This window comes from Semicossyphus pulcher, unplaced genomic scaffold (genome assembly GCF_022749685.1).
Source record: "Semicossyphus pulcher isolate SPU_LCO1_2020_fin unplaced genomic scaffold, fSemPul1.0.p SCAF_14, whole genome shotgun sequence".
Lineage (NCBI taxonomy): Eukaryota > Metazoa > Chordata > Actinopteri > Labriformes > Labridae > Semicossyphus > Semicossyphus pulcher.
The window spans coordinates 12055861-12074613 of NW_027211648.1; the positions used below are offsets into that span (position 1 = coordinate 12055861).

Below are 18753 nucleotides of genomic sequence, written 5' to 3' on the forward strand. Positions count from 1 at the left end.
TTTTGGCCAGATTCTCTCTCACTTATTACCCAGTAGAGTGGGTCTAACAGGATGGTGGATTTGACTCGTCTTGAAGTTCATAAATAATACACTGTTTCCCATACATGCGAATGATGTAATGGTTTAAGTCTGCTGCTGATTTGGCGTGGGTACATCTCTGACTTGCCGCCCAGCTCCATGTGCTCAGTCGCCGGTTGCCAAACGATGAGAGGATAATCCTGTTTTGGGGGGGAGCAAACAGAAGACAGAAGAGTGAGTATTGACAAAATTGTATGATAGAAATGTAGCTGATGTATCCATGCAAATTTCCCGGCGCTATGTGTAGTAAAAGGCAGCTGTAGTGGTGCGTTTCTTTGGAATAAAAGGGAGGAGAGCATCCTTTCTCGTTGTTCTTCCTGCCGGTGAAGCGCGTGGGTAAAGTTGCTCTCGTGGACACAGTCCGGCTGCTTCTCTGGACCGGACCACTCCTGTGCGCGTGTATGTGTGTGTGTTTGTGTGTGAGACGGGATGTGGTTGGGGTGCGACAGCTCAGTGAAAAGGTCTCACAAGTATCTCAGTCCGTCAGGCGAGCACCACGCGTCCAAACGAGGTGGAGAAAAAAATAGAGGAGGGGGGGGGGACAGCAGAGGCAGACAATGCGGTTTTGCGATGCGTTTATTTCTGAGCATCCGAGACAAAATGATGTGCCGAAGATGCGGGAGAGGAACTACTCGTGATTTTGTTATTTTTTCAGTGTTTATGTCATCCAAGAGAACATTTTTTTCCCTGCGTTTTGATTGAGAACAAAAATAGAGATGAAATTTCCAATAGAAAACCCGAGAAAACAAGTTAACTGGGACCCTGAACAAGGTTGGTAAACAATGCTTTCTTATTTTCCGATAACTTTAGATAGGTTGTGTCATTTTATCTCACTATTAATTCAGAAGCATCTCTTGGAGATACCTGAGACACAATAAACTACACCAGACTGGCTATATTATGCAATTGCTTGAATATCGCAATTCCTATTCATTATTTTGTTTATTCCTTTCAGTGTTTTCTCTTATTTTTATGGCTGTATTCTCTTAAAAAGACCCTCATCACAAGACAAAGCGGCTGGGGTTATTTCTTTATTCTCCATTCATCCTTCATGTGCTCAGCTGTGGAGGGCAGCGCTACTGGGAGCCGCTTCAAGCTAGCGGAAATAACATACGTGAAACCGGATTAGGTGTCAAAATAAAAGCATGTTTTTGCCCAACAAGTAATGTTTCGTAAAAGAATTGTTGCCCGAAATATTCTGCCTGAGGCTGCAATTCTCCATTTTATGAGGGATGAGTTATTTTCAGAGGACTCAAGCGGTATAACTACCGAATAGTTCGTCTTACAGGGTTATGAGTCCGGCTTCATTTCCTCTAATGCTAATATTTTTTACACATCGTTTCCCTAAAAGCATACGAGAATATTTAAATGAAATATCCAAATTTTGTTTTGGTATATTGATTTATAGAATAGTTATTACGAATCTCTTAGTAAAGGTCTTACTTTTTTATTTATTTCTTACCGGAAGTGCTACGTATCTGATTGAGGCTGCTTTGACGCAAAATTTTTTGAGGCTCAGCTGGTGAGTTTCACGCCTACAACCTGTCTAGCTCCACAGGGACCAACTGGGCAAAGAGCCGACCTGAGCCAACCCAAAATTCGTGTTTACTATTACTAGATATCGTTTTCTCTTTTCAACAGTGGGTTAATAATGCTTTTGTGCACGCAATATTCAGCTCACATGCTGTATTGTTGACAAACTGAATGCTTCAAGAGCCCCACTATAACTGTGCCTCACTGAACAGTGTTGTAAATGTTTCATACAACAAAATCCTCATCAATATCCAAATGTTATTATCTTTTATTGCGACTGAATTGTGGAAATCCTCTTGCATAAGTTGGACGTTTGCTTGTCCAGACATGTCGGAGACAAGAGTGAAGGCTTATAGGAGAGAGAGGGCATTAGATAAAAGGCACTGCTCTCCACTCAGGCATTATTTAATTTGCAAAAATCAATAGGAAGCAAATTCAGTGGTATGAAATGAGGATTTTAGATTAGAGCCTCACAGCCTCAGAAATTTGAACCGCAAGCCACATTATGACCATCGCAGTTTGTTTTTTTTCTAACTTAATGTTGTTTTTATCACATAGCTGTAGTAAAAACTGTGAGGTACAGCTTTCTTAACTGGACTATCTGTGCAGGGCTGCATAGAGCTGATTTATTCAATTTCACCCACTCACAAGATGAGATGAAAAGCAATCAGTGTCTCAGGAAGACCAGTTAGAGACTTGGCCCAAATTAGCAATTAATACCAGTCGATGTTCTAACACGTCCATCAGAATGGCCGCGCCACATATCGATGTAGGATCACAGCCCTTTTTGCTGCTTCACCTCTCAGTCTTAATTTTCTAATTCATCTCGTGTTCTAAAAATAGCCCCACGCAGCCACCGCCCTTAAAGGCTTGCACTGTAAATTGAAAGTGGCAGTTTTGCACCTTCCAGAGCTTGTGACACCACTTTGCTGTTATTGATTCACTTATGATACAGGGATTAACTAACAAGATTCATAGCTCCTGGATCAGAGGCACTTCCTGGATGCCCTTGACTCATCAGGGTGGTGTGTGTGTGTACATTTCACTTAGCATATCCCATAAGTGATGCTATCCCATTACACAAAAGACTGCCTCCATCAAACAAATCCATTCCTGATTCCTTCCTTCCAGAGTTGCATCATTGTTGACAACAGGCTCCGCCCATGCCTCCGAGGCACGCCGAGCTCTCCGATCTGAGCGAGGTGGGGGCGTCGGGGGTGAAGGCCGCAGCTCTGAATAGCTTATTTAATGCTTTATTCACTTTAAAAGGAATCTAAATTTGGCTGCCTCTGTAGTTCTGCTTGCCACTTTGTTGACCTGCACCAGCACGCACGCATTTAGTTTAAAACCCATCCCGAAGCCAATGACAGAAAGTGGCACTTATCCTTCTTTTACAGTCTATTAGAAAAATTGAATCCTGCCTCTCAGAAAAGGGCAACTCAATTTTCGCCGCAACCTTGCAACACTGTAAGGGTGTTTTTTAGTTGTGTGTGTGTGTGTGTGTGTGTGTGTGTGTGTGTTCAATATTCTCAAGTCTATCTTATTGTATGTATAATCTTGGGAAAATTTACATCTGTGTTTTTTCAGGCTTCCCACACATTATGTTCATTTAATGACGATGGTTTCTGCATTAGTGATTAAGGTGGTAGATGAGGTCATTTGAGGCTCCATTTCACAGCTCTAATGGCTTTTATGGGTAAAACCCAAAACACATTTTACGCCAGGCAATATGTTGAGGTGTTTGACACAGTGTTTGGTCGGATAACAGGGTGAGAGCGTTGAGTGTTGGCTTTGCGAAGAGCTCTTTATTATCTGAGGGTAATAACAGGAAATCACTCTATAATGCTTCACACGGGAGGCTATAGGTTTTCAATGAGCTTGCGTTTACGTCCTTCAGTGTGTCGTACAAGCCTGTGAAGCTGCTTGTAAGGGCTCACAACACCGTACTGATGTTTACTTCATTACATTTAGAGAAGTGTTTTTCTAGCCCTTTACTGAGGCACACAAGTGAAATTGAAAAACCGGCCTATGGAAGAAGAAATCCAATGACAAACTGCTGTTATTGTATTTGATATATGAGCTATATTAAAGGGGAAAAGGTGGTGGGAAAATGATGTAATTAGACTCATTCTGTGCTTTCATTTACATTGTATGAATTCTGTCTTTGTGTCCTCCAAAACAAAACATAAATACGTCCTCTCATTCCTGTTTCAGTGGCGGTCCAGACCAACTTGGTGCCTCCCAAAAAGGCCCAGCCCGGCATGGTGAAGTCCAGTCTAGTCCAGGCCAGCGTGGCCACCATGCAGAACCCGATGGGCTGCGACCCCAAAGCCAACGGTCACTGTCCACTTCCGCGCCTGTCCATCTCCTCCCGCTCTGCCAGCGTGGTGGCCAGCATGGACGCCAGCTGCGACGGCATGGCCGCGGCGCTGCACTCTGTGATGAAGTGGAAGACGGTGCTGGCGGTGTTCATCGTGGTCGTTCTGTACCTGGTCTGCGGAGGTCTGGCATTCAGGGCGCTGGAGCAGCCGTTTGAGAGCATCCAGAAGACCAGTATCACTCTGGAGAAGGCCTCGTTCCTGGAGAGACATCCTTGCGTTACACCGGATGAGCTGGAGGCTCTCATCAAGGTGAGTGATGAAAAATTTTGCTGGGCTTTTGGATTTTTGGATAAAGTGAGACATATGGTCTTCAAATTTAAAAGAACATAAACAGGGTTGTTGGGTTTTCCCTCCAGCTGCTCAGACTGCCTCAAAGTTTATTACTTTTGTTCATCTCTAACAGATTGGCTCCTAAGAGGATAGGATGGTAAGAAACTAAATGTAAATTATGTGTTAAATAACACCGAGTGTCATTCAATTTCATTGGTAAATAAAGACATCAAAGTCACTGAACTGACCTTTATAGCAGCAGTTTTATAGATGGTGATTGCTATTGGGGGTAATTAAGGGTTCTCGCGGTAATTAATTCCGGCTTCATTAGTTGGTCACATGGCCCTGAAAAGCTTGGGCGCTACTTCCTTTTATGTCCAGCTTGTCCTTCAGCAAATATGGCCTTTGAATCCGGTGTCCATCAACAGAGAAAAAATCTGTTGCATAATCGTGCAGTGTAATGCTCACGTTCCGTTAAAACTTATTATGGTAACAGCACGTGACAATTAAAGACATTATTTAGTGGTAAAGAACAGCTTTGATTACAAAGATTATTTACATTTTTTGACAAACAAGCCTCAACTTACAGCAGCTATGATGATTTTTTTGGCATAAAAATGGACAAAATGACAATGTGATTGTGCGAAATGTGGAAGGGGTCCCTTGTATCCCCTGATTTTGCAGCTCTCCTCGAAGTTTTACAGCAAGTTTAGCTCAGGTGTCTCGACTACAACTTTTAATTTATTTGTTTAACGGAAGAATATAAAAATACAAAGGACGTAAAGAAAACATAGAGAAGGGTCCTAATATGGATCCTTGAGGTACACCGTATTGGATAATATTGCTTTACGTACTGAATTGTTTTCTATTATGAACACAGTTTACCTCTGTTTTGGTTCACTCAACTGCTCTCATAGAGTCATTTTTGGTCACATCAAGCAGCTGTTTTTTTAGCAGTAGTGCCCTTAAAACCCACGGCACACCTGCTTAGCATCAAACAACAGGCACAGTGAGCCAGTCAACATCATTTAGCAGCTAAAGAGCAAGATATTTTCCTGAAAAAACAGCTTGGTTTAAAGAGTAAATATTGGACATAAATTTACCGAACACAACTCCAGATATATGATCATTTTGCTCTGTAACTTTTGCGTGAATTATGTGTTCATAACTTGCGTCTGCTAGCCAAAAGAGCCCAATGAAATCAGTTATTGCAGGTTCAAGGAAGTAAATGGAGTCGCTCAGGCTGCATCACATGACGTCAGCCCTGCGCCATTTGTGGTCGTATACGGATAGTGATGATGATGGCACCTGTGTCAATTCCTTTCATCTGATAAAATTATTTGTACGCCTCGGTCATCATAATCACAGATTGTGTAAGAGCAGTTTTGTCCTTGATGCTGGAGAGGCAGACACTTTAGTTTTTTCAAGATGTTGCTGTTAGCTTCAGCTCCGTCATCCCACTCCTCAGCCACTCTACTATTGTGAACACTCCAGTTCTCAGTGTATACTCTAGTTTGCTATTATTGTGCTTTATTTAGGTGCACTTAGCGCCAAAATATGCATGCAGGTGGGTGGGCTGCATTTTTACATGACTAAACCAAAGGCAAAGTAGTTGTGATTGACCCTATAATGCTACTTTATTTATCCTTTTAAGGACAGTTAAATCAGGTGTCTTCCTGCTGGTTTTATGAGTCAATAAATAATATAGAGATCTTCATTAGAAGCTACACCTGCTCTTCTCTGCATGATGTTGACAGGGTAAATGTCAGGAGCAGGTGCATCTTTAGCAGGAAGCACAATAATACCTCCAGGGTCACCACAGAGATACCCATAATTCTCAGTGACACTTGACATCTGTTGGCAAACACGTTGAGAGCACATGCAGGTTTATGTTACGTAATGGTACATTAAAGTCCTCTCACTGTCTTCTGCATCGTAAGAAATAAGGCCAGTCACTGTGACCTTTGCTCTTAGAGAGCAGAACTCTATTGATTTTCATGTATTCAGTTCATATTGTTCATATACAGGAGTAATTAAGACCTACTTTTTATGATGCAAATATAGAGAGTTGTTGTTTTATAACCAAGTTGTATCTGAATACCCTCAAAAATAAATGCATTCGTACAGTATGAAATCCCAGAGTGAGGCTTCAGCAACACCCACACGTTTCAAAAAAAGAAAGTAGCTCACGGCCAGAACAGCGATGTGTCTTTACTGCAAGATTTTTCCCCCTATATTTTCTATCAATGAAATATTTGATGTTTTAACTACAGATTTAGGGGGGTTCAATGATGCAGGAAGATGTAAGTAACCCTCTGATACTTTAAAATGTACATGACAGGACATTAAAGTCTGTTGGCGCCTATGGTAATGAATCATTTGTGGCAGGTCTCTAACTTAAAGGTTAAATCACTCTGTTGTTAACAACCTGACGGACAACTCGTAAGCTATGTAGGTTGATTGAATTTGACCTGAAGCTTGCTGATCCTGCTATATTCCACATTTTTACAATATGGCTTCTGAGGGTTTTATCCTCAGCCACTACCTGTGTGAACTGAAGCACATAACAAGCCCGAAAAATCGTTCATCACACCCCAACCTCACTGCATTTAACAATGTCTTTTCACGGTGTCAGCCGCTTTATATCACATCGCTCTCTTATATCACAGGCAGAATTATAGGTCAAGATTTAAGGTCGCTGCATCAAGCTGACATGTACCCCTGGACACGGGATTGGAAAATGATTTGAGATGTGTCGGCGTGCAGTTGGCTGAGTGGAAAGTTTGATTTGTGAGGGAGTGTGGTGATAGAAAAAAGCAGGACTAAGATCAGTCAAACAGTTCTTTTTAGAAGAAAAAAGAGCCAAAATCTGTGACAATATTGTTATATATTGGTTTAAATACAATATATTTGTCGACCTTGTTGTTTACATTTTAGGCAATATCATTGCATGTGATGCAGAAGTCAAGAAAACCAAAATGTAGTCTGAGAATACAAAGTACAAGATACAGGTTAGTGATTCTCTTAAGCTTGAAAAACCCCAAAGAGAGAACCAACCACATGGTATTTGGTGTGCTCCACTTTCCGCTAGAATGGCTCCATTTGACGTTAGCTTCTTCAACACAGCTCCAGAGGATATTGGACTATCTACTTGCCTCTCCCTCCCTCCCTCCCTCCCTCCCCCTCCACACCCACCTCTGTTCTTTTGTTCGTTCCCATAGAAGCATCATTTCTTCTTCTTCCCTTGCGGTGCTCAACCTTTGAGCCACAGAAGCACTATCATGAGTTTGTAAAAAAAATAAAATCAATGATAGTTTTTCGAATAGAGAAGTGTGGAAATAAAAACCTTTAGCGTGGTGTGCCTGGGGTCCGGAGGGAATCAATTATTCATTGCACAGGCCGGCAGCCACAGACCTCCTGCTGCAGCACTTGTAGCAGCAGCTGAATCACAGAGAAGACTGTCTCCTGGACAGACTGTCTCACCAGGAAGTCAAAGCTTTAGAGTAATTTGCCAGTATGAAACTTTAAAGAACTAATTTACCATATTAAATAAATGAATAAATGCATGAGAAGATTAATTTGTCATGGTGAGATGTTTCTAATACCACTCTCTTTTCCACACAGTAAGCAGCTGGTTAGCTTAATTTAGCATAAATACCAAAAAACATGGGAACACAGCTTGCATCATTCTGTCCAAAAGAAATAAAACCCGCCAACTGGCACCTCTGGAACTAACAAATTAGCATAAATATTTCTTATTGAAGTAATCTGTCCAAAATTGTAGTATTGGCTTATGTGCTACATCATATACTGTATGTATTTATTTTAAGTTTTGGCTCGGAACAGATGACCTTGAAATGAAGCCAATGTAGAAATGCCTTAAAAATTAATTCTTTCTTTTGACCAATAGAGGGCGACTGCATTAGTTGCAAAAATAAGTCAGATTGTACGGAAAGAAATTAGAAAATTAACCAACTGTAAAATTTGGTGTATAAGACTTTTAATAAATTTTTTTCATCTAAAAAGTGGGCTGTGTCCTATATACTGGTGCAAACAATATACCAGTATAAAATGCAGAGAGGTATTTTATTGGCGTTATAATCTAGCTAAAGCTTCGTCACTGACATGCGCTGTCATGACTGCCAGTTGAGCGCTGAGCTCAACTATCGCACCAGCAGGCAGGATTGCAAACTCGACATGCTGAAAACAGATCGTAGGCTACAATTTGTTTTTAATGTGTTTCAAGTGAAAATAAATTGAAGTAGTGTTGAAATAACATGTATACACGTTTTTATTCATTGATAGCTATAGAAAACTGTTTTCCCTCTGTAATATCCCCAATTTGAATTGTTTCTCAGTTAAGTTTTTCCTAATGAGTTTAGGGTGTCAATTACTAGTTTTACGTCTTCGTCTACGTACAGTATGATTGTAAATATTTTATCCATTTATAGTGGCTCCAGATGATTGAAAAGTCAGTATACCTGCTTCCTTTTAACCAGGATAGAGACAAAGCAATGTGTTTCCACCTGTCATCTAAATTTAGTCACGTTTAGATCCAAAAAACCAAGATGGCAAGATCAAACTTGCCGAAGTCGAGGCTTAAAAAACCATAGTCCACAAACACTTATACAGTCTATGCTTAATACAAGCCTGTTCTATTTACATTTCTGTTCAGAATACATGAACAATATGTTTAATTGTAGGCTTTAGGCAGATTTTGTTACCTTTGACAAAGCAATACTAGCTGCTTCTTTTTGTTTCCAGTCTTTATGCTAAGCTAGCTAGCAAGCAGCTAGCGCCGTATCAACCGTGAACCTGCAAGTATGGTATCTATCTTCTTGACAAACTCTCAGAAAGAAGGTGAACAAATTTGTTTGCCAAAACGTCAAACTATTTCTTTTCATCAGAATAAATAACGTTATTTTATCACTCTGTTTAGTTATGATAATACTCGCACCGTTAGCTTTGAAAAAATATCATATAACATGCCATGTGTGAAGCTCACACTTTTCCCCCCCGCTGTCTCAAGAAAAGGCCTTCAGGACGTGCTTCTTCACAAGTACTCCATCAGAGAGTCTGTCTGGTCTTTTCGCAGGTTACGTTATCGGTCTGTTCATGCGGTGTCACGCCTGTCACTCAGACAAAGACCCTCTGTGGCGACACAGCAGTGGTGACTCACTGTTGTCAACTGTTTGGCGGAGGAGTTGACAGAAAAATGACAACCATTGAAAGCATGTGCGTGCTTTTATGTACAGCGTGTGTGTGCATGAGGCGGAAGAAGACGATGTACTTATGATGGTTTGCTCCCCAGCATCTGTCGACTTAATGTGTGCGAGTGTGTGTCCATGCTGTCTGTTGACCTCCCCGAGTCTGCCTCAGTGTCTGTGCTGTCCACCTACCCACTGTGCGCCCACTGAAACAGCAGACCTAATTGGCTTTTCCTGCAGCGTTGGTATGACTCACACTGTGGCAGGATGTGAAGCTGCGCCGGTATTGACACCAGTCAGGCCTGGTTTATTGATGAGTCACTTATCTGCAAATAAACTTTTATAAACACTGAGCTACCTGCAGTTCAACTACGTCAGGAAATGCAACTGACGCCGTCATCATGTTTTTATAACACAAATTATATAATTTTCAGTTGATTTCCTTTTTAAATTCATGGATTTTTAGTTGTTTGTGAGAACTACTATAAAGTGAGGCTACTTACTAACAGTGAATAATAAAGCATCAGCTCCTCAGGTGTCAATACAGAGTGCACTAACTAATGAAAATACTATACATTTTGACAGCAATTTACAGGTTCTATGGACCCTTGTGTCTTCAAATGTGTCAACACAAGGTACTATATATGCAGCTGAATGTCACTTAGTGCATTTACTATAATTTGGTACTATTTAAAAGTACTTTATTAGCATTTTGTCCCAAATGAAATAACATCTTATTCTAATTGTATGCTAACTCCTGAGTAAAATGCCAAATGTTCTGTGTACTTGACTACATTTATTTGTTTGATAATGGTTTTTACATTCAAGAAATGTGACTAACTGCAGTTACATGTCAGTAAGCATCAGTATACATTTTCATAATACTGTAATATAAACTCAGTGGACACTCTTAAACTTATATAAAGGTGTAATGGGAAACAAATTCAGCACCACTGCAAACTGAGGCCTTCATATTTAACATACACTTAAATAACTGCCCCTTTTCTCAGAAAAACACCTTTAGCATACCGAATAATGTGGTAATTAGGGATGCACCGATACCGATGCACTTAAGTACTCGTACTCGTAAAACTACGAAGAGTACCGCAGCTGAATACCACCTTACGGCTTGACATTAGCCTCCCAGTTAAGCAGGTAGGCGGAGAAGCAGCTCTTTTCAGATAAAGGTTTAGTCCTCACAGACAACACTAACGTGTCCACTCACGGCCCAACTTAAGCTAACAGAGTGAAACATAAACATTAAGGCAAACTAACTTACATATTCATGGACGCACACACGGTAAAAAAGAGTCCATTGGCGATCACTGATGTCTCTGTAGCAAGTGCAGTAAACATGTTCGGGCATGTCTCCCTCCCTGCCGTGTTTCCGGGGGGATGCGCTGTGTAGTGCTGCGTTCAGGTGCGCTCAGAAATGGGAGTGTTCATCACGTGATGTTTTTATACTGAAATCCACTGAATGTGTTATAGGTTACACGAAAGTAAAATGTGTGGCAGTGACAGTTTGTTTGTTGAGTAAAACGAAGTTGATGCAAAATGTCAGCAACAGTTGCATCATTCTGTCGATTTACGTTGTGACAGTCAGAAAGTGAGGAACATCTGATGACAATGAAACATGCTTTTAAAGATATTATGAGAACTGTAATATTATTAAGTACTCATATTGGTACTCGGTATTGGCAAGTACCCAAATGTAAGTACTTGCACTTGTACTTGGTCTGAAAAAAAGTGGTATCGGTGCATACCTAGTGGCAATAATGTGCAAACTCTGTTGTGAGTAGTTTTACTTCTGATACTTTAATTACAGTTTCTTGGCAATACTTCTATACTTATACTTAAGACCAGGGGTGGATCTAGACTCTCGATGGGCCCTTCTGACAGTCATTTTAAAATTCACAAATGTAAAATAGCTGATACATCCTCTCCTATTGTACAAAAGGCATAAATTGGCGACAGTGACGTAGGACCCGCACGGAAGGGTAACCGCGGGAGCTCCATCTCGCTGCCGCGCTAGATCCAACAACCATATCAGTCTCGCGCTGCATTCGGACCGTCAGCCACCTGGATCCTTTGTCACTAAAAAAATCTGTAAAGAATTTTTGCGAAATCTTTTATAATTTTTTAAATTTCCCATTGAAGTAAGTCTCATTTGTTTGCTTATTGTGGATGCATTTTAGATCTGTTTTTTTATGAGAGAGAGAGAGAGCTACAGATAGGTGTGGCGCTGTCCACAGTGCTGCAACCATAGTGACTGAAACTTAGTTTATTAGGGAGCCTCCACTGAGTGTGGGCCCAGGGACAGCTGCACCCTCTTCCCCCAAGGATGGGGCTTAAGTAACAGAATATGTGTAAAGGCGTTTTTTCTCCCTGTGATTATTCAACTATAATTGGAGCTGAAATTCTCCTTTTCTTCGATTAAAAACAGAAAGTCATAACTTTAATCTAATCTGGGATGGAGCTGCTTTTTCCTGTTGGCAGCTTAAATGCTTCAGGATGGACCGAGTGGAGCTATAGATATTAGTGATGGTGAAAGTGCTGCAGAGGAGATTGCTTGGCACCAGCTTCACAGGGAAGGTGGGTGAAGGAGAGGGTAAAGCGCCATGCTGGCTGGATCACTGATGTCACCTGCTGTGGGGCAGAAACACACACACGCGGAGGGGATACAATTCTGCAGGGAGTTGGCTCGCTCTCTAATGAAGCTGCGGCTCAGAGAGTGAAAACACACATTAGAGCCTGTGGAGTGTCTGCGTGCTAATTCTCCAAGAGGAGAAACAAAAACACTGTATGTCCTCATTAACACGTCGCAACAAAAGTCACCATCCTCGTGCCTCAGAAGTGCATGTGCAGGGAGGATTTCCAAATCTGTGATGCAGCGTGAACTTGGCGAGACAGAAATAGGACTTCTCATAAAGTATTCAGATACAATGTGAGGCTATTTATAGCGCTCCCTCGACTCCAGAATTAGATTGTTTTTTCTCACATAATTAAAGCTTTGATTTTTACCCCCTTTAAAGTAGCTGTGTGTGCTAAAACCTATGAAATATCATTACAATAACCGGCTAATTTTAGACCCAAATATCAGTATCTCATTAGGGGGGCAGCGCTGATGGAGCTGAGGTAATCACATGCAGGATTATGAGTAGGCATGTGCAGCGATGTGGAAGCGCTCCTCCGCTCTGTCTGCTTTGAAATGTATGTCACGAGAGTTGATTCATATTTTATAATATGGACTTGCATCTCGCTGACAGCTTGCGTGGATAGATTGGGGGTCGCTCTGAATGAAGAAGCTGTGCGTTTTTTGATCTCGCCAGGAATGTTTGCGAATGCGCAGAGGCTATTTTCTGGCCGAAAGGCTGCCCTCACTTTGACTTTAATGTCCCCGCAAGCAATGTTTATTCGGGCCCGCAGGCAAAATAAATGCTTTTCTCACGAAATGCCAATAAACAGGGAGTGTAGAAAGAAGGAATTAACTTCTCGCGGGTACATAATGGAGCACAGAAGGAGATCAATGAGGATAATGATGCGGTAAACACAGAGCATTGTGACTTCTTAATGTTTCCCCCCGACACTTAGGCGAGCCGGGGGACTGGGGAAAAAGGCTGACACTGAAGAAAAGAGAGATAAGATGTTACTCAGCTGTAGATTTAGTCTGTGAGAATGTAAAAACATGCAAATCAGGGGAAGAAAGCTGAGTGGAAAAACAGCTCCACGTACACCAGACGCTGAATAACTATTGAAAGAATCGATTGAGTTAATTGAAACGTTGTCCGCCTAGCTCTACTTCCTGTTTTACTACATCTTCCTCACATGAATTCAGGATTAATGCAGGATAATTCTCCGCATCTAGCCAACATTCCCCTCCCCCCCTCCCGTTTTCAGGACCTTTCCAGCGCTCCCTCTTCTCCTCTCTCATTCTCTTTTATCAGGTAGCGTGACCTTCCAGGTTGATGTGGAGATAGACGCACGCGAAGCATCCCTCTGTTACCTCACGAGTGTTACACAATCAGCGGCAGGGGTTACACACAAACACACATAATAGACAACACATAAACATTAGCAGGAGGACTGTAATAATGAAATCAAAGCAGGCACGTGTGTGTCCTCAGCGGGACAGATTTAAGGCCCTGCTACATGTTTCTGTCCTAGAATGTTTCCCCACTATATACGGTGTTTTCTTAAAGCAAGGGGATAAATTATGGTCATTATAACTGATATATTTTGTTCTTTTCAGCATGCCATAGATGCGGTGAGTGCAGGAGTGAGCCCGATTGGAGACACATCCTACAACTCCAGTTACTGGGACCTGGGCAGTGCCTTCTTCTTTGCTGGAACTGTCATCACAACCATAGGTACAGTTATATTACACTCTGTCACACCCTCATTCTGAAGGAATCTGCCATTTAATCTATGATAAGATATTTTATTTTGTAAAGGCATTTGTCTTCCATTCATAATTGAATTCCGCTGCTAAAATGTTTATTGCAGCGGCAGCTGTGTTTGGCGTCTAGGCTCCAACCTCATCTCTCCCTGCAGAATTATTTTACTTGCATTTGAGGGGGTAATATCTTATAAATCCCCCTAGCTGGAGCCTGCAGGTGGATGCTGGGGTGGTGGTGGGGCTGAAAGTATGGGCGCAGTACTGGTGCAGGGCAGTGGTGGCAATGACAGAGCAGAGGGAGATGGGAAATCCGTCCATCCATCCATTATCTATATCGCCTATCCTGTTCAGGGGCTCGGCGGGGCAGGAGCCTATCCTAGCTGTCGTTGGGCGAGAGGCGGAGTACACCCTGGGCTGATTGTCAGTCAATCACAGGGCTGACACATAAAGACAGACAACCTTTCATGCTTACAGTCACACCTACGGGCAATTTTAGAGTCACCAATGAACCTAACGAGCATGTTTTTGGACTGTGGGAGAAGGCGGGCGTACCCGCACAGAAAGGCCCACTTCAGCCGAACTGGGACTCGATCAAGGGACCTTCTAGCTGTAAGGCAACCGGCTAACCACCGTGTTAGGGCACGATCAGACAGAGCACGTTTTAGCAGCTGGGGGCGACTTTTTTGTAGTTGTTTTCTATGAGAGGGACGCTTTTTGCGCGCTGCTTTTACGTTGCTGAGCGGCTCACATTTTTCCTCTCTTTGCGCCTTGTGTTTTTGAGGAAACGCTCCGAGCGTTGAGTTGAAAAAACTTCAACTCAAAGCAGAAAAGATAATTTCTCTCATTGTCTAATCGGATGAAAGGAGAGGCGGACCTTCTGTCTGTTTATAAAATAACGGTTAGGTTAATGACAGCCAATGATTCGGTGGTTGCCTTAACAACAGAAAAAAAAGCTGCTCTTTTTTCAACCGTATAGCCTTCAACAAAAAAGGAAGTGTGGTGCGCCTCACGTTTTGCAGCCTGCAAAACACGCTCTGTCTGATCGGGGCCTTAGTCAGGTGACTGTGGAGAATGACGCGTGTCAAGTGTGAAATCAGTGCAGCTCGATTTGCCTGCCTGAACTAGCTCGCAGGCGTCGCTCAAGATCAAAGAAAAGATCGAATAATAGAGTTTAGTAATGGAGGTTTAATATTGTATTCATCTATGTACACTTTGGGACTCCTTAAATACCACCCAACCTGGCAACACTGCTTATTTGTATGGAGAAAAAACTATTACATACATTTGCCAATATGGCAAATTTAACTGTTGCACAGTGCTTTACTAAACAACCGCATGAGTTTCTAGTTGCAAAACGTACAGGCACCTTTCATTTTTCAAAAGCCGAGCAAGTGCTTTTCATGGGATTTGTTCTTTAAAAATGCCCTGGTGAGGTGTTGCTAAATGATGCAAAGCTAAGCAGCGGTGATTTTAACAACCTGTGAAGATCGACAGTGTGGAGGATGCTGAGAAAACACACGCTGCAGACTTAAACACATTGCTTTACTCTACGTCAAAGTCCCCCTACTGGCTTGTTTCCCCCCCATAAAGAGCTGTCTTTTCGCAAGACAAACATTTGAGATTCAGAATTCTTCCTCAAAGTGAACAGTGCTTGAATGCCTGGAAGCTTTGATCAAAGAGATCATTGGTAATAGTCTCATTTATGAGCCACGACTCCAACATGAAAGCTTCCGCCTTCAAATAACTTTATAAAACACAGTGTCCCTGCGCTACCTGCTGTTAGGGTGTCGTCTACAGATTTAATTAACTACAACATTTGCTAATATGTGGCAGAGCTTTAATTGGCTTCATTAAGTTTACAACCAGGATATAAAAAAAATAAGACCCTCAGCTTTAATATTACATAACAGTCTGAAATTCAGAACAGCATTATTCTCTGGACGAATATTCATGTAAAATATATACGACAGTGGACGTAAGTAACCCACAGGATGCTAGTATTACAGTCACAATGGTAAGAATTGGGTTAAGTATATTTTCCCAGGCGTCTTCATTGTATCTCTGTCACTTTAAAGACATAATTAATTCAATTTTCTCTTAGGGGAACCTAATTGTTGGCGCTCTACGATCTTGTTTACCACAGACCCCTGCTGCTGGAACCAAAAGGCAATACATAAGCGCGTCAATCAATTATGTTGCATAAGAAAGTCCTAATTGTTTTCTTCTCCGTCTCATATTACTCTTCTGACTCCTCGGCCGTTCTTTGCATTCCTTGTTTGCTGCCCTTATTGGCATGGCTCTTAACTCACTTACCCTACTTCTTTCCCCCCATCCATCCTCTTCCTCCTGTTGTCCTTGTTTTGACAGGTTATGGAAACATAGCTCCAAGCACGGAAGGCGGGAAAATCTTTTGCATCCTTTATGCCATATTTGGCATCCCTCTCTTCGGCTTCTTGTTGGCGGGGATCGGAGACCAGCTGGGGACGATCTTTGTGAAAAGCATCTTGAGAGTTGAGAAGATATTCAGGGTGAGCTGCTAAAGTTTGCAAGTGTTCATGTGTTGTTTCTAGTTTCGATGCTTTTTTTATGAGTCCTAATGAGCGTTGTCTTTTTGGTTTTTCGCAGCAAAAACACAGGCAGATCAGCCGGACGAAGATCAGAGTGACGTCCACCATCCTGTTCATCCTGGCTGGCTGCATAGTTTTCGTCACCATCCCTGCCATCATCTTTAAACACATCGAGGGCTGGACCACGCTGGAGGCCATCTACTTTGTTGTGATCACTCTCACCACAGTGGGAATAGGAGACTACGTGGCAGGTACGAAGAGCTATGGTTGCTGTCATGAAGCAGATGACTCTTTTGTGGGACTATTTTTTTTACTCATACTGCCATCTCTCCTCCCCTTCCAGGTGGAAACCGCAGGATCGACTACATGAAGTGGTACAAGCCTCTGGTGTGGTTCTGGATCTTGGTGGGTTTGGCGTACTTTGCGGCCGTCCTCAGCATGATTGGAGACTGGTTTCAAATACTGTCTAAAAAGACCAAAGAGGAGGTGGGGATCATTCAATTACACCGCTCAGTATTACATTAGAGAGGTACAAATTAAAAGGTCATTCAGATGCTGCCTCCTCTGTCCTTGTTCTTATTTTGTCTGGTAATTGAAGATCTTTTAGTCGAGACAGAGGAGACGTGTCTACCATGTCGTGATTTTCTTAATTTCTACATAGCATTAAATAATCATTGCTAAATAATCATCAATCATTGACAATCATATCTTTCCCCAGGACTGTGATGTTGTGGATTAATCACGCTTTCCTAACCTGTTCTTTCTTCTTGTCTTGCTGTCACAGGTTGGGGAGTTCAAAGCTCACGCAGCCGAATGGAAAGCAAACGTACGGGCAGAGTTCCGCGAAACGCGGCGGCGCCTGAGTGTCGAGATCCACGACAAGCTCCAGCGGGCCGCCACCATCCGCAGCATGGAGCGCCGTCAGCTCGGCCTGGAGCAGCGGGCTCACTCCCTGGACATGCTGTCTCCAGAGAAGCGGGCTTTGTTCGCCAGCCTGGATGCCGGCCGCTTCAAGACTTCCTCGCAGGAGAGCATCGACACCAAGCTCAACAACCTGAGACTGAAGGGGGCCTGTGAGCCGTACGACCATCAGGGGAGCGAGCAAACGCCGCAGACGGCGTCTTCCTCGGAGGAGAATCTCTTCAATCTGCGCTTCGGATCCCTCACCAAGCTGGCCAGACGCAACAAGAACCGCGACCTGCGAAGGAACATTACTGACGAGGTTCGACGGGCGAGTGTGTGCATAAACAACGGTAGCGCCATGCTGGGTGAGGAGAGGACGGAAGAAGAAGAAGAAGACGATGTGGAGCCAGATGAGGAAAGTGGGGAAAGAAAAGAGGGAAACACCAGTCTGACAAACCTGTCGCAGTATGCAACGGAGCGCGCCCAACTGAATGGATTCATTTCAGAACAGGCCAAAGATGAAGAGAATGACTAGCTACTGAATGGAAGAGCTCTTAGAGACAGAGAAAGAGAAACAGAGTGAAAGATGCAGAGACAGAGACGCAGAACAAGAGTGCATGGTCCTTTGAGATGTCGAGAAATGTGCCTTTCTGTTCCTATGCGTAGATTGGGAATGCTCCCAGGAAATTCAGTCATCGTGCCATAGCCATGGGAAGAAAATGTGCTGCCAAAAATGAATGAACTGAAGAGACAGGAGAGGCTGTAGTGAAAATACCTCATATTAGATGCTACAGTTCCGTTTACCATATTTACACAGTGGCCATTTTCTTCTTTCTACATCACGCTTTGAGGGGGGGAATGATCTGTTAAAATGTCAAAGTGCTGCGTTCCAGGTTGTAAATAAATTTAGGGTATCCGACAAATCTTTATCATTTCAATCCAGAGGGAATTCTGCCCGTCAAAACATGTTTGATTACCCGTTAGCTACAGTCGTGAACAGCTAACGTTAGCATCCAGCCACTTACTAGCTAACACTACCTTTAGCTAGGTGACTAATATTACACCGTTTGGTAGTGTTGCAATACAACAGTTAAGTTCTACTTTGCTAGCTTACGCAGTGTTAGCTAAGAAGTGGTTTGATGCTTGCATTAGCTTTTGTTTTACTGCTAATCAGTTATCAAACAAGTTGGAGTATGGCTGAATATCCTCTGTATTTTCACTATCAAATGTCTTTTCTGTTGCTCATTAATCGGGAAGCAGTAAAATGTTAACAATAGCTAGATATCCTTCATTTGTATGACTTACAACCTACAGCAGAGCAGCACGACATTATAGCAGCATTTGAGCCGGACGTCAGAGGAAAGTAGCCGCCATGTGAACATGGTGAATGGGCTTCTAAAGAGATTTAATTTCTATAG

General features: G+C 42.5%; 1 protein-coding gene across 1 annotated transcript; it reads left to right on the forward strand.

Annotated features, from left to right (window-relative positions):
- The first annotated feature begins 512 nt into the window (after window positions 1–512).
- kcnk10b (potassium channel, subfamily K, member 10b) lies at window positions 513–18386 on the forward strand. Its single transcript, XM_069662085.1, has 7 exons — window positions 513–849; window positions 3826–4241; window positions 13719–13836; window positions 16233–16393; window positions 16491–16683; window positions 16776–16918; window positions 17217–18386. The coding sequence occupies exons 1-7, from the start codon at window positions 795–797 to the stop codon at window positions 17868–17870; spliced, it is 1740 nt and encodes a 579-aa protein (XP_069518186.1). The 5' UTR covers window positions 513–794; the 3' UTR covers window positions 17871–18386.
- The last annotated feature ends 367 nt before the right edge of the window (window positions 18387–18753 follow it).